Below are 14,229 nucleotides of genomic sequence, written 5' to 3'. Positions count from 1 at the left end.
AACACTAGGGGGGGGGGGGGACTAAAACATGAGATGCAATAGGTAAAACACATCAAACAAAGGAGTAACAAAGAGGTTAGGGCATGACTTGGTTTTGTACGAATCAAAACCTCTTGAAATGGCGAGTCTCCCTCATACATTGAACCAGATTTACACAGCTACGGAGCCAATACGTCTACGGAGCTCGAAAGGGGCTCGGTCAGTGGTGTGAGGGTCAATTTTTACTCGGGTCCTTGGATCCAACAGTTTTAGGTACGAGATGGAATCCTCCATCACGACATTTCAAGTATATTACACACACTTATATATACATGCACATGAGGTGTACTGCATTTTAGGGTTTCCATGAGCTCAATGATTGAATTACTCTACTAGATTCACCCCCCCTCCCCCCTTCACTCTGTCTTTAGGGTTTCCATGAACTCAATGATTGAATTAATCTTGCTAGATTCTCTCTCTCTCTCTCTCTCTCTACATTTTAGGGTTTCCATGAACTCAATGATTAATTTACTCTACTAGATTCCCCCCCCCCTCTCCTCTCTTTTTAGGGTTTCCATGAACTCAATCATTGAATTAATAAGCTAGATTCTTTCTTTCTCTCTCTCTCTCACACACACACACACACACACACACACTCTCTCTCTCTAACACACACACACACACACACACACACACTCTCTCTCTCTCTCTAACACACACACACACACTCTCTCTCTAGCACACACATACAAAAACTCTCTCTCTAACACACACACACACACACATCTAATAAGTATTAAACTAAAGAAGAGAACAAAGGAAGAAGAAGAAGAAGAAGAAGAAGCAGAAGGAAGAAGGAAGAAGGAAGAAGGAAGAAGAACAGAGAGAGAGAGAGAGAGAGAGAGAGAGAGAGAGAGATGGCCCTCTCAGCTCCTCCTGCTTCCCTTCACCCTTCCCAATTCTCTTCTTCATCCTCTTCCCTCCCACGACCCCCTTCTTCCTCTCTCTCACTCAAGATCCATGGCGTTGGTCGGAGGTTGTGTGCATCCGACTGCCCACATCTCTCCCCTTCCCCTGCTCCCGTTAAACAGAGGCTCCCTATCGTAAGATGCAATGTGGCTGTTGTAGAGAAGTCTCTTGAGTTTTCCAACGCCGCTGAAGATGAGCTCCTGGGCTCGATTCCTTTTAGTATTGTTATGAAATTTGGGGGTTCTTCTGTTGCTTCCGCTGAAAGAATGAGGGAAATCTCTGACCTTATTCTTACATTTCCTCATGAAAGACCCATCATTGTTCTCTCTGCTATGGGGAAGACCACAAATCACTTGCTTCAGGTATGTACCGCAATCAGATTGGATTTGCTTTTTGTTTTGTTTTCTGTATGCTTATTTATTTTTTGTCAAGGTCAACGTGAAATGCATTTCTGTTTATGGCTTAGAGAGTTCTAAGTTTTAGAGACTGCCAAGATTTGTGTTAATTCATCCTTTTCTCTGTCAATGTGGATGTATAAGCATCACATATCGTTCTCAAAAAATTCATTTGTTGATGTTTAGGGATTTTAGACTTTAGAAAGTTCCGAAATTCTGAGATAGTTTTGATAGTCTTTCAAACATGTTTCCTAATGAGATAGTTCTCTTATCCATGAGAAATGCCATTAGTTACTTGCTTCTGGTATGCATTGCAATCAAATTGAGAATTTGTTCTCTTTGTATTAATTCGATGGCCGTTTGTGAATATGAATATGTAGGCGTTATTAATCCTGCAACGAATTCATTATGCCTATCAAAGTTACTGCAATTTAGGGTTTCGGACATTAGGATTATTGGGTTTTAAGTAGTATAGGATTCTAGGGTTTAGATTATTTGCAAAACAGTTCCCTTAAGGCATAGTTTATTAGCTAACAATATGAATGTAGAATCATTCCTTATCCTGCTGTTTCATTCATTGCTGTTTAGTGTTTAGTATCAGAGTTTTAGGGTTTCCGGTTTAAATTCAGGTTTCTAGGGTTTGAGGGTTAGGTAATATGGTTTAAAATAAAGGTTTTTAGGGTTTTTACAAGGCAATGGTTTACTTCCTTGTTAATGACCTTAGGCTGGTCAGACTGCAGTGCGTTGTGGAGTTGCAAAGTCCTATAGTATTAGGGAACTCAATAATGTGAAGGAGCATCTCCTCATATAGTGAGGTCATGAAGGAAATCGTTGCTATTTACTGTTAAGGCTCAGAGTTTTAGGGTTTAAAATCAGGTATCTAGGGTTTAAAATAAAGGTTTTTTAGAGTTATTACAAGTCAATGGCTTACTTTGTAGTTATGACCACAGGCTGGTGAAACTGCAGTAAGTTGTGGAGTTGCAAAGTCCTGTAGTATTAAGGAACTCAATATTGTGAAGGAGCATCACCTCAAGTATGTTGGAATCTTGACATTCTTCTTGTTATAATGAAGAACCTTTTCTTCTGTAGTTGCATTGATTTCTTAAAATGCCACTGATACCTTGCTATGATTTGCTTGATATAGGACAGTGAAGGAACTGAATATAGATGAGGGGGTGGTTTCAGGTAAGTTGGCCTCCTTGCCGTTCTCTCTTTTTATTCAAAACTAATTATGTTTTTTGTTGACTTTTCTTCTCTATCTATATGCAGATCTTCTTGAAGAACTTGGTCAGCTAATGACAGGTATTGCCCTTATGAAAGAGTTGACAAATCGAACAAAGGATTATCTTGTATCGTTTGGTGAACGTCTCTCCACACGGATCTTTACCGCATACTTGAAGAAAAGTGGTGTGAATGCCAAGCAGGTTAGCCAGCTGCTATATTCTTAAATTGATAGGTTAAGGAGGGTTACAGCGTAGTCTCTAACTTTGCTGTCTGGATGGTTGTTTATAAACATGGAAAAACAGTTAGTGGAAGGTTAGTTCATTTGTCTTGGCTTGTTTTTAGGCCAATCTTTGGTGCTATCTTCTTTTCACTTATTCACTATGTGTGGTCATTTAAAGTTGGAAGATTAGTCCATTTGTCTTGGCTTGTTTTTAGGCCAATATTGGGTGCTATCTTCTTTTCATTTATTCACTATGTGTTTTCTTTGGTTTGTGATTTCCAATCTTTTACATGATATCAGTTTTCAGAACACACACACACACACACACTTGTTTATATGTTTTTTTGCAGGTTTGTGCTCACATAATCCATACTATGTACAACTGGCAATATGATTTCAAGAATTCATTTGTTTTCTTGTCTTCACCATCCTTGATTCTGCAAATCATTTCAAATTCTTGAACTTAGTGCATGTAAAGTAAAGTTTGTATTGAATGAATTTATGTGCATTTTTGTAGTATGTAACAGCCTAAGGGTTGATTGGCTATTGTGACATAATCTTATACATTTATAATATGTTGTCAAAGTGACAACAAGGTCAAAGCATCTCTTGAAGTCCGTAATGCCAAATCTTTTAGAGTTTTTTAACCTTTGTAAAGGTTGTGAATTAACTTTAAATACTTGAGCAAATAATTTCTATATAAATATCTTGCTGAAAATCTACATGTTTGCAGTATGACTCCTTTGACTTGGGTTTCATCACTACCGATGAATTCACAAATGCTGACATTTTAGAGGCAACCTATCCGGCGGTAGCAACAAGACTTATTAGTGATTGGTCAAAGGAGCCAGATATTGTTCCAATAGTTACCGGTTTTCTTGGAAGGGTATTCAATCTGCTCTTAAACATTGTGTGATTTAAATTGTTTCTGTATGTTGATCTCATAGTAATGTAAACATGTTATGGTCCCACAGGGACAGAAATCTGGTGCTATTACAACATTAGGTAGAGGTGGAAGTGACTTAACTGCGACTGCTGTTGGAAAGGCTTTAGGATTAAGAGAGATACAGGTAAACTAAATGTCAATCTGTTGTCTACCGTGTATTCAATCCAAAATGTTGTGATAGTTTAATGTCTTGTTAAACTTCAAGTTTGTGATTGATTATGATATGACAATTCAGAAATCCATTATGTTGGATAGAAAATAAATTGTATATTGTATACTGGAGATGGAATACAGAGCCTTGAAGTAGATGTAAATATAGAATATTGTTGTTATTAACATGTAAATCAATTAGAAATATTTAATCATGAATAGCATTTGCTTTCTTTAATCAAGGGCCATATCAGTAGAATTAGGTTTAAAGACAGTTGAACAAGAGGAAGACGGAAATGGCATACTGTATAGTAAGGGTAAATTTACACAAATGATCAAAAGTTAATCCTCAATAAATACACAAGGAAAAAACAGAATGCATCTGAAGAAATCGATTTTTATTCCAAATAATGATTTGCAACTTAACTGATAAGATCAATATATGACTTAATTCCAAGTTCCTGAATGCTTGTTGGATATTATCTATGTTTATGCCAAATCTCATTCATAGTTAACAACAGGTATGGAAGGATGTGGATGGAGTCTTGACTTGTGATCCCAAGATTCATCCAGTTGCAACACCGGTGCCTTTTCTTACTTTTGATGAAGCGGCAGAGTTGGCTTACTTTGGTGCCCAGGTGATTATTGTACTGCTATTAGTCATTAATAATTTCTACCTTCATTGGGAAAAGTTGCCCTGTATCCAGATATTGATGCTAGTATACACTAGAGTTATTGATGTTAGATTGATTGATAATCTTGCTTTTGGTTGATAGGTATTGCACCCTCAGTCTATGAGACCAGCAAGGGAAGGGAATATTCCTGTCCGTGTCAAGAATTCTTACAATCCCCAGGCTCCGGGAACTCTCATCCAAAAGACACGTGATTTAAGTGAGGTTTGTGTTGAAATATTCTCCTATATTTGAAAGAAATGCTACTGTTTCAACCCCTTGGGTTTGTGGAAATTGATTTTGTAAAGTTGTATTCTTGGGTTTGTGCGTGGCACCAAACAAAAAAATATGAATGCTTTTAGAGTAAATGTAATGTTTAAATACATAACTTTAGATTTATATACACGAGTTTAAGGTTACAAAGCTTACACTCTATACCACTATACATACCATGACACTATGCATAATCAATATAATTGATAATTTCTTATGTAAGTGTATGAAGAAGAGGCCTACAGATTGTGTTCTAGCATGTTTATTGTCTCGCTTTACTTTGGAATTTTGAGTGAGACACTCGTAAAGAGGGATGCATTAACATGTGGAACAGACGTTTTTGACAAGCATTGTGGTGAAGCGGAATGTTACCATGTTGGATATTGTCAGTACAAGGATGCTTGGACAGTATGGTTTTCTTGCAAGGGTAAATATTCTGAATTCTAAGATGGTTCCATTGTTACTCCATTTTTTTGCATTATACAGAAGCTAAAACTTTCATATGGAGAAATGGTGTAGGTTTTTACCATCTTTGAGAAACTTGGCATCTCAGTAGATGTTGTTGCTACAAGCGAAGTCAGTATCTCGCTGACTCTTGATCCTTCCAAACTATGGAGCCGAGAGCTAATTCAGCAGGCAAGTGTAGGTTCCTTTCATTCAACTTGTTACTTGTTTATGATATAATATATAGTTGAAAACACCACTCCATCAGTCTTATCAATTTTAATGGCAGGAACTTGATAATATGGTGGAAGAACTCGAAAAGATTGCTGTTGTGAAGCTTTTACAAAATCGATCCATTATCTCACTGATTGGAAATGTTGAGCGCTCATCCCTTATCTTAGAAAAGGTTTATATCTCTAGAAAATGTGTGTTTACTCCATTTGATTGATCTAAATTTATGAGAATGTACCCTTTGATATTAAGCTAAGTTCCTTGATCCTTTGCCAATATGAGTGTGGACAATCTTTCCATAACTTGGATAAAAGACAATATGCAGTACTGAGATTGAAGGGATTCATTAATATGCCCCAAAAACATACAGATATCTTTTTCTTTTCAGATATTTATCCTCAAGAATGGTATTTGAAAAAAACTATTCAACCTTGTTGGGTAGATAATATGGTTGGATGCTGTTAGCATAGTATAATCTAACAGGGACTTTCGTCTTATGCTCTTCAATTCTGGAATAAATTTCTCAAAAAACTTTACTTTGCATTTCTTTATGATTAAGAACATCTAACCTGTTAAAACTCTCTTTTTCTGGTAGAAAGTGTTTATCTTAATTTTACAGTAACATGAGACCCAGAATTTAAAATGTAGTATTTGTTTTCTTTTTCTAATACTATAGAATCATATCTGGAACAATCTTACTTGAAACAGAAGATTGAATTCTCATTTTGTATTATTGTGTTCACTAGGTGTTTTGCGTCTTCAGAGAGAAGGGAGTCAATGTGCAAATGATTTCACAAGGTGCATCCAAAGTGAGTGATGTTATTCTTGAAAAAGCTTTCGAGTCTTGTAAGTTTATATATATACCATGTTATATATGTAATTGTTTTTGTCCAGGTAAACATTTCTGTGATTGTCAATGATGATGAAGCAGAGAGATGTGTGAAGGCCCTTCATGCCACATTCTTTGAATCATCCCACATCTCTGAGGATGGCGGTTCGTGCTCCCTTTCTTGATTGATTGAACACATTTAATTATCAGCATTACCGAGATTTTCCTCCTCCCTTGGGATTACTTTAAACCATTCTTCATAACATCTATTCTTTGGAGAAACAGAGTTGGTATAACACAGCGTATGTACCATAGCTACATGCTCTGGCAAGGTGAGAACTAATCGAGAAACTTGTGTAACTGACTTGATTTCAAATAACGGACCTAGTCAATAACAGAACATAAAGAGAGTTTGAAAAAACGTTTATGGATTCTTAAAGACAAATAACAAAGGAGGTTGAAGAGACCGTAGCGAGTTGTACAACATATCATCTTTAGCATTCTCTGTTCTGCAGCAGTTCAGTCAGTTGAGCGTTCAGTCAGTTGAGCATATAAATACAATATTTTTATTTTGATTGTGGGAACATTTACAATGGAGAGGAAAATATAATTGTAGTAACCTTTATGTGATTTTGTTAACTGGATTGTAGTTTTCATACATTTTCATGTGGTGCTGATCATGTATTAAGGTGTGGTACAAGTAGTAATTCATTACGATATTCCATGTTGCCATGCTTGGATAACATGACAAACACTTTGGTGTCTTGTTTATAAGGCTTGTTATTGGATGCATAGATTTTGTCAATGTGGGTCTATATCCAGTGTTTACTAAAAAGAGTTTAATGTTCAATTTAAAAGGTGATGTATGGCACATCCTAATGTGTAGATGAATGTCTTCTATGCATACAAATGGTTTTACATATGTACATACCATACATACATACATACATACATACATAATAGACTGTACTCAATTTGGGCCTATCTTAAGGTGCCCTTGATAAATTAGTATGATAATTTATTTGACAGATAATCTTCTTTTTTAGCTGCACTATATTATTCTCTATTCCTAATTATATCACACTTCTGTAATGACTGCATACTACTATTTTAAATTTGTAAATCCTATGTAGCACCATGTGATGTAGAGTTTTGCACTTTCACATATCCTATTGGATAAAACCTGAAAGCCTTCTAGCTGGTAAACTTTAGTATACCAATGGGTAAATTCTCTATGCATGTATATGTGTTCTACATCATTCTTTCATCCATTGACATGTTATGCTAAAACATTGAAGTCTCTCCATTCTTGCTTAATACATGTACATCTAACTTGCTTGGCATTGGTGTTGTGGATATATATTTGCACCAAAACAACTAATTGTTTAGGTCAAAGACTAAAGCCCTTGGTTTCCCTAGCCTTTTTGGATTAGCTTTGTAAAACCCAATTGTCAAGTCTTTGTTTTGGATGGATGTGTTCACCAAAACAACTAGGGTTTTGTGTTGAAGATCAATGGCCTTAATTTCCCTAGCTTTTTGGATTAAACTCTGTAAAGCCTATAGTGTCAACTTGAATTCCAGCTTGTAATGGAAGTCATCTTTAAATTTTTAAGTACTATGCAATGTAATATCATATAGTCGAGACTACGTAATTTGTAAAAATAAACACGCATAGGTTCTAATTGATACTTTTGATGTTTGGCAAATGAATTTCCCAAAACATATATCTTGGTGAGGCCAATATGTTTAGGAAAGAAGTTGAAACAATGCTCAAGATTGGATGAATTGAGCTGAATGATGTGGTTCTTTAGCATTCATCTTAACATGATTGATGATTGTTACTCAAAAGACTTCCTTAAAAGTCATGGTAAGTTACCACATCATATTAGTAATGATTTAAATAAAATGATTTCATCATCAACTTGGCAATTGACATGATGGGTAAAGCAAGTTGGTAAAGGCAAGCCGAAAGTTGAATTTAAAATTCCATCTATTCATTGTGGTGGCTTTTGGTGTAGTGTCAATGTTATCATCCTTATTAGCATTGGCTTTTGATAGATCGACATCATTGTTTGTTATTCTTGGTTGTAGAAAAGGAATTTATGAGGCCATTACATTTAGAGCAAAAAAGTTGTTATTTGACTTGATCTCAAATAAAAAACCTTACGAGTTTGCAAAATAGAAATATGAACAAGATTATTGCTTGAGTCTTGATGATGAATATGCTAGCATAATCCTCAAATTTTGGGTTCACAACCTTAAGATTCAAAATTAGAACCTTTACCACACATCATCTTATTTCAAGAAATTTCTTAATGTTAAGTTAGTGAAGCAATGGCTTGTGAGGCTGAATTTTTCTATTACAGTCACCAATCAAGATGGATAAATGAAATGCTTTGACATCGTGGCTTTGGCACAAATAATCTTGTCTTCAAATCTAACATGTCCGTCAGCTAACACGTCGATGTAGGTTATGCCGAGAAGTGTGATAATACCACCTTTCGAATCATGAACTATAATTTAACTTTCGACGTCGCTTTTGAGGATTAGTTCCTGACATGACGCGGCGTGCATCAGAGCATTTTCTTATGACCATGGGAAGTTGAGACAAGATTGCACTTACTTGTTTGGGGAAATTGAACATCGATAGAGACATCAACACCCCCAACGTTCCTCGGTAAGTGTCAAGCATCACGCAACACATGCATGCACTATGCCATCCATCCTGCCTGGGAGGCATCTCTGTTGAAACCGGGAAGTTGAGACTAGATTGCACTGACTTGCTCGGGCAACTGAACATCCATCGAGACATTAGCACCCCAATGTTCCTCTGTAGGTGCCATGGAGCCTAGCCTAGCCAGTATGGATCACGCAACACAGGCAGAGGCACAAAGGCCATCCATCCTACATGACAAGCATAGCTGTTGAAGCCCAATGGTGTGAAGCTACGCTACGCCGACACCTGACCGACCCCTCCTTTCGATGGCACTACCGAGTCCCAACATTCGGGAAGGAGGCCTCTCTGTGGCTTGACACCGAGAGACACCCCCCCACGAAGAAAGAAAGGAAGAAGGACAGAACGGAGAGCACGGAAAGACCACATAAAAATGCTTCCTTCCAAACTGATAGATGATCACACTTTGATTTTGATTTGAGTGCTCTGTTTTTATTGTTCTTGTCACACCATTTCTTATGATCTCCTCTGTCTTGTGTGTGTATGAGTCTCTCTCTCTCTCTCTCTCTCTCTCTCTCTGTTTTTCTCTCTCTTTTTGAAGCTTTCAAACTCTGAAATGCTTATGACCCAATTCACTCTTCTACGTCCTTTGGCTAATCCCCTTCTCATTGGCTTCTCCAAGGTTCCATCTCCTCTTCATTCCTCCCTTCTTTGGAACAAGAAGAAGAAGCACACAATCATGTACTCTTCCACCACAGAACCTGAACCTGAAGATGGTATGTTCTTCTTCTTCTTCTTCTTCCTCCTCCTCCTCTTCTTCATCCCTCATGCTGTTTTTTTTATGTGTGTGTACTCTTTTTGTTTTTGTTTTGATGCTCTACATGGATTTCTAGTATTATAAAAAACAGGGGTATCTAAATATGCCCTCTTTTTGGTTTATGGCATTTCTTTTCTATCGCTCATCTAGAATCAAAGGTGTTTTCTGTGGTCTATGTTAGATTGATAAACGAAGGTGTTTTCTGTGGTCTATGTTGATTGATAAACGAAGACAATGTAGAATCTAGGTGTTTTCTGTAGTTTTAATATTAGATTGAATAATGTAGATCATCTGGAATCAAAGATTTCATTTTTTGTGTGGTTTATACATATTCCGTATTTATTAAAAGTTAGATTCAATAACTAAGGTAATATAGAATCTAGGTATCTACTGTGGTTTCATGTTGGATTGAACAACTTAGATCATGCCGAATCGAAGGTGTTATCCGTGGTATATGCATGGCATGCCTTGCTTATGATTTGTGCTAGAGTGACAGGTTAAATCTATAGAATCTATGTGTTTTTTGTGGTTTTATGCTTGATTGAACAACTAAAATCATGTAGAAACAAAATGTTTTTATGTAAGTTTCAGCAACCAGGATGATGGAAAATTGAAGGGCTGTTTCTTCTTTATACCTTTTTCAGTTTATATCAGAGCTAAGCACTAGTTTATTCCTGTTGTAGATTGAATAACCATGGTAATTTCAAAGTGAGGTGTTCTCTGTTGTTTGTGCTTATTGTAAATAATGCTGGATGAAGAACTAAGGTCATATAAAATGTAGGACTTTTCCAAGTTGTGATCTATGGTTTATGCCTCGGGTAATTTATGCTAATATTGGACAAGTAAGATCATATGCAATGAATTTTTGTTGTTTTATCCCTGTCATTATATATTTTAAATTGAACAATAAACTGAATATAGAATAATTATGCGATATCCATCTTCTCTATATTCTTCCTAAAAGGTGTTATATTTGTCGCCTATGTCTGTTGTACATTTGTAAATCTTTATTATCTTGAACAACTAAAATGATGTAGACTGATTGTTGGTGATTTGTCTGCAGATGATATCTTGTCAAAGAAGAAATGCGTTCCTTGTCATTCCCCAGATTTGCGCCCAATGAGTGAGGAGTCCGCTAGACTACTCGCAGAAAAGGTTTTATTGGCTTATAACTATCCTCTTATTACACTCTTAGAATGAAAACATTATTTGATGCACATTCCGGAGCTTAAGTGAGTTTCAATTTTATGGGTAATGCTGATAACAAATTGTTGACCATTTTGTCTAATTTATGATCTTGTAGGTTCCTGGTTGGGAACTGACCAAGGAAGATAATGGATGCTTGAAATTGTCAAGGTGTTGGAAGGCTAAAACCTTTCTCAAGGGGCTTGAATTTTTCAAAGTCATTGGAGATGTTGCCGAAGGGGAAGGTCAGGGTCCAATTCTTAATCATTGATCATGGAAATAGAAAACCCATAAATTAATGTTTAACCTAATATTGTATCATAGGTTATTCTCTAAAAGGAAAACCTACACTCTATATGATTCTCTAGTTTCCTGCACATTATGCCCAAATTTCCCATTTACATAGTTGTTCATTGTGTTTGATTGAGTACAACTTGGCAGAAAGATATAGAGATTTGTGACAACAGTGCCAGTATATCTTTGACTTTCATGAACATCTTGGTTGCCAATGCGTTATACCTATTTCTCTTTCCTCACATTTATCCACCCATTGAAATAACAGAACGGTGATTATCATTTGGATTTTCAAGTTTCCTCCAACTGCTCCAGTTAGTACTTCAAAGTTTATAAATTGTTACAATGCTGCACACAATGCTCAAATTTCCCATTTACATAGTTGTTGCATTTGTTTGAAGAATACTACTCTGGCTGAACGATATAGAAGTCTGTGACAACAGTGCCAGTATATCTTTGACATTCATGAACATCTTGGTGGCCAATGCTTTATACCTATTTCTCTATCGTCACCTTTTAAAATAATGGAGCAGCAATTAGCATTTGGATTTCCAAGTTTGCTCCAAATAGTACCTCAAAGTTAAATTCACCATCTTGACCTCTATAGACCCAACTCATTGTAACAAGGGTTCTCTCCATTAAAGTTGCCTTAGTGATATGGAATGACAAACTGCATCGATAAAAAAAAACTTATATTTCTAATTTCCTTGGTTTGCCTCAACCTTCTCTCGTTAGTTTTGCTGCAATCTTGCGTGAATTCTAGATAATTTCAAACTGTCCCAAGTTGGGTGTGGCAAATGAGTCTACTCAGGAGAAGACTCTGACCTGATGCTGGTCTAGAGCAATTAGTAAGTGACTCTTCATTAATGAGGTTGGTTCGGAGAAAAATCCTCTTTCGAAGCTATTCATCATGTTGAAGACATGAGTGATCACTTTCCTTGGTTCTGCGGACTCATCGCATATCCCTCTCTCTTGTTGCACTCTACTGGGATTCTATTTGCACAACTGAATCTTGTAGGCCCACATGTAGTTACTATCATTAGATATCTTAAAATGAGAGATTTTCTCAACCAACCGTAAAAGAAGAAAGGGTTTGAAAATTGAAGATTGATAGTCAAGGTATACGAAGTGTGTATTCAAAAGTCTTGAGTCATTTTGCATCAGCATACAATAATTGAAACAATGAGGTTCAGATTCCAGCAATGAACTCTATGACCTTTTGATGACTCTCATGCTGTTGGAATAATTTATTTACATGTATAAGATTGAAATTGTGGATTATGAAACTGGCCACTACAGTTTTGATAGTATAATACGGCTGTAACTTAAAAACTATATAAACTTGCTTTACGCATAGGAAAGTTTATGCAAACAGCAGACAGCTATTTTGTATACATTTCTTATATCTAGTTCATGCATCGCAAGGTTCTTCAGTGTATGGCCCAAACATTGTCTTATTGAATATCAAATGAACTTTTCTCCAAGGGGGTAACTCCATTTTTCAAAGAAAGAAATTGTTTCTTATCTTTTTCCTCATTTTTGGGAGTTTATGATGAGCTAATTTTTGGGGGTCTTCCAAGTTTGTCACTACCTCGTTGAGGCTTGGACCCTTTATCAATAGCAATTTAAGTTTAATTATTTTGATTTGTATTCAAGTAAATTTGAATTATTTTAAGGTCTAAAATGTTGAGCTGTTTTGAATGTATCTTAGCTTACTCGTGAACAAATTTTAAAACAGCAAATTTTTCCGTTTCCTACTTTTTGAAAATCCCTACTTTTCTTTTCAATATTGGCAACTACAATATTCCAACTTACACGAGAAAGGTAATAAGGAACATATAATCTAGGTTCTAAATTACAATTGTCATGCGACAATGTTTTTGTTAGAAGTATGTCAGCCAACATTATTGGTCATCTCAGTTTCTGTATATGCTTCAGCTGGCCATGTGATTTTTAGGATATTTTTGTATCTTTTGTAGGTCATGTTGATATTTGCATGAGAAACTAGTGGAAAAAATAATAGTATGCAACTTTCCTGATCTAAGATGTGAACAATGATCAATATTATAATATTGTGGGTGGATAATTACTAGAGCTATTACTTTCACCATGTAAGGAAATACATGAAGAATCAGCTCAGCAAAAGGAACTTGGATAAAGATTCTGTTACAGTCAGCACATTAGAGTGAATCAATGTTGGTTGAGAGAGACTGTCTCGGGTTTTGGTTCAAATCTGTTTGCTGACATCAAGTTTAATGATATGATTTTCATTTTGCTAGGTCATCATCCAAACCTTCATTTGGTGAACTGGAATGATGTGAGGGTAGATATTTGGACTCATGCTGTTGGTGGGTAGCTTGATCCCAGTACAAAATGTAACATATGTTTTGCCACTAGACATTCTGAGTACTATCTGTTTTTATATTTGACTATGGTGTTTCAGGAGGACTTACGGAGAATGATTTCATTCTTGCTGCCAAAATAAGCGACCTCAATGTTCAGGGTCTTCTAAGAAATCGTGTGGCTGGTGTTAGCAGCTCAACAGTTACTTCATAAAATATATGGGATTTATAAGGAGGTTTAAGTAAAAGCAGGTACCATTTTGAGGAACTTGATAGTCATTTTAGGTTACTTGTAAGAGAGTGTTTTCAAACTAGTTTTGGCAAGATAGTAAAACTCCAAGGGGGTTGTGGAATGATGAGAATTTGTAAAGCAAGATATCCTATTTTTGTAAGCGTTGACAAGTAAAATATTTTCCTGTAAATAAAAACCTTGTGCTTTAAAGGGGGTTAAAAACTACCGTTATAAAAGAAAAAAAACGCCTAAATCATTTTCAGATAAAATGAACCAGTGAACCCAAATAATTGATATAAAGAAGCAATAATCTGTCAAATCTCTAAAATGAATGGACTCTCAATTATATTGGAG

The 14,229-nt window shown here is 36.1% G+C and overlaps 2 protein-coding genes across 2 annotated transcripts; both read left to right on the top strand.

Annotated features, from left to right (window-relative positions):
* Positions 1-820: 820 nt before the first annotated feature.
* On the top strand, positions 821-7,059 carry LOC147851072 (aspartokinase 2, chloroplastic-like). Its single transcript, XM_087335644.1, has 13 exons — positions 821-1,310; positions 2,294-2,376; positions 2,488-2,528; positions 2,613-2,767; positions 3,521-3,673; positions 3,762-3,857; positions 4,405-4,521; positions 4,660-4,779; positions 5,162-5,254; positions 5,347-5,469; positions 5,561-5,677; positions 6,249-6,311; positions 6,397-7,059. Exons 1-13 carry the CDS (start codon positions 897-899, stop codon positions 6,514-6,516), a joined length of 1,695 nt encoding a protein of 564 aa, XP_087191770.1. The 5' UTR covers positions 821-896; the 3' UTR covers positions 6,517-7,059.
* Positions 7,060-9,556: 2,497 nt separating this feature from the next.
* LOC147851071 (Transcriptional coactivator/pterin dehydratase) lies at positions 9,557-14,100 on the top strand. Its single transcript, XM_087335534.1, has 5 exons — positions 9,557-9,781; positions 10,886-10,977; positions 11,126-11,252; positions 13,581-13,649; positions 13,745-14,100. Exons 1-5 carry the CDS (start codon positions 9,622-9,624, stop codon positions 13,855-13,857), a joined length of 561 nt encoding a protein of 186 aa, XP_087191660.1. The 5' UTR covers positions 9,557-9,621; the 3' UTR covers positions 13,858-14,100.
* The last annotated feature ends 129 nt before the right edge of the window (positions 14,101-14,229 follow it).

Source organism: Azolla caroliniana, unplaced genomic scaffold (assembly GCF_043228905.1).
Source record: "Azolla caroliniana isolate FFs.n. ecotype wild unplaced genomic scaffold, voAzoCaro1.0.p SCAF_20, whole genome shotgun sequence".
Taxonomy (NCBI): Eukaryota; Viridiplantae; Streptophyta; class Polypodiopsida; order Salviniales; family Salviniaceae; genus Azolla; species Azolla caroliniana.
The sequence above is the reverse complement of the archived record's forward strand: the minus strand, read 5'-3'. Positions and strand labels throughout refer to the sequence as shown.

Bases quoted from the DNA above. Each gene is read 5' to 3' on its own strand.
- LOC147851072 (XM_087335644.1), top strand. From the start codon at position 897: ATGGCCCTCTCAGCTCCTCCTGCTTCCCTTCACCCTTCCCAATTCTCT. The intron at 5,255-5,346 runs GTAAATATTCTG...GAAATGGTGTAG, and splicing joins AGTATGGTTTTCTTGCAAGG to GTTTTTACCATCTTTGAGAA. The intron at 5,470-5,560 runs GTAGGTTCCTTT...TTTTAATGGCAG, and splicing joins AGCTAATTCAGCAGGCAAGT to GAACTTGATAATATGGTGGA.
- LOC147851071 (XM_087335534.1), top strand. From the start codon at position 9,622: ATGCTTATGACCCAATTCACTCTTCTACGTCCTTTGGCTAATCCCCTT. The intron at 11,253-13,580 runs GTCAGGGTCCAA...TCATTTTGCTAG, and splicing joins AGATGTTGCCGAAGGGGAAG to GTCATCATCCAAACCTTCAT. The intron at 13,650-13,744 runs GTGGGTAGCTTG...ATGGTGTTTCAG, and splicing joins TATTTGGACTCATGCTGTTG to GAGGACTTACGGAGAATGAT.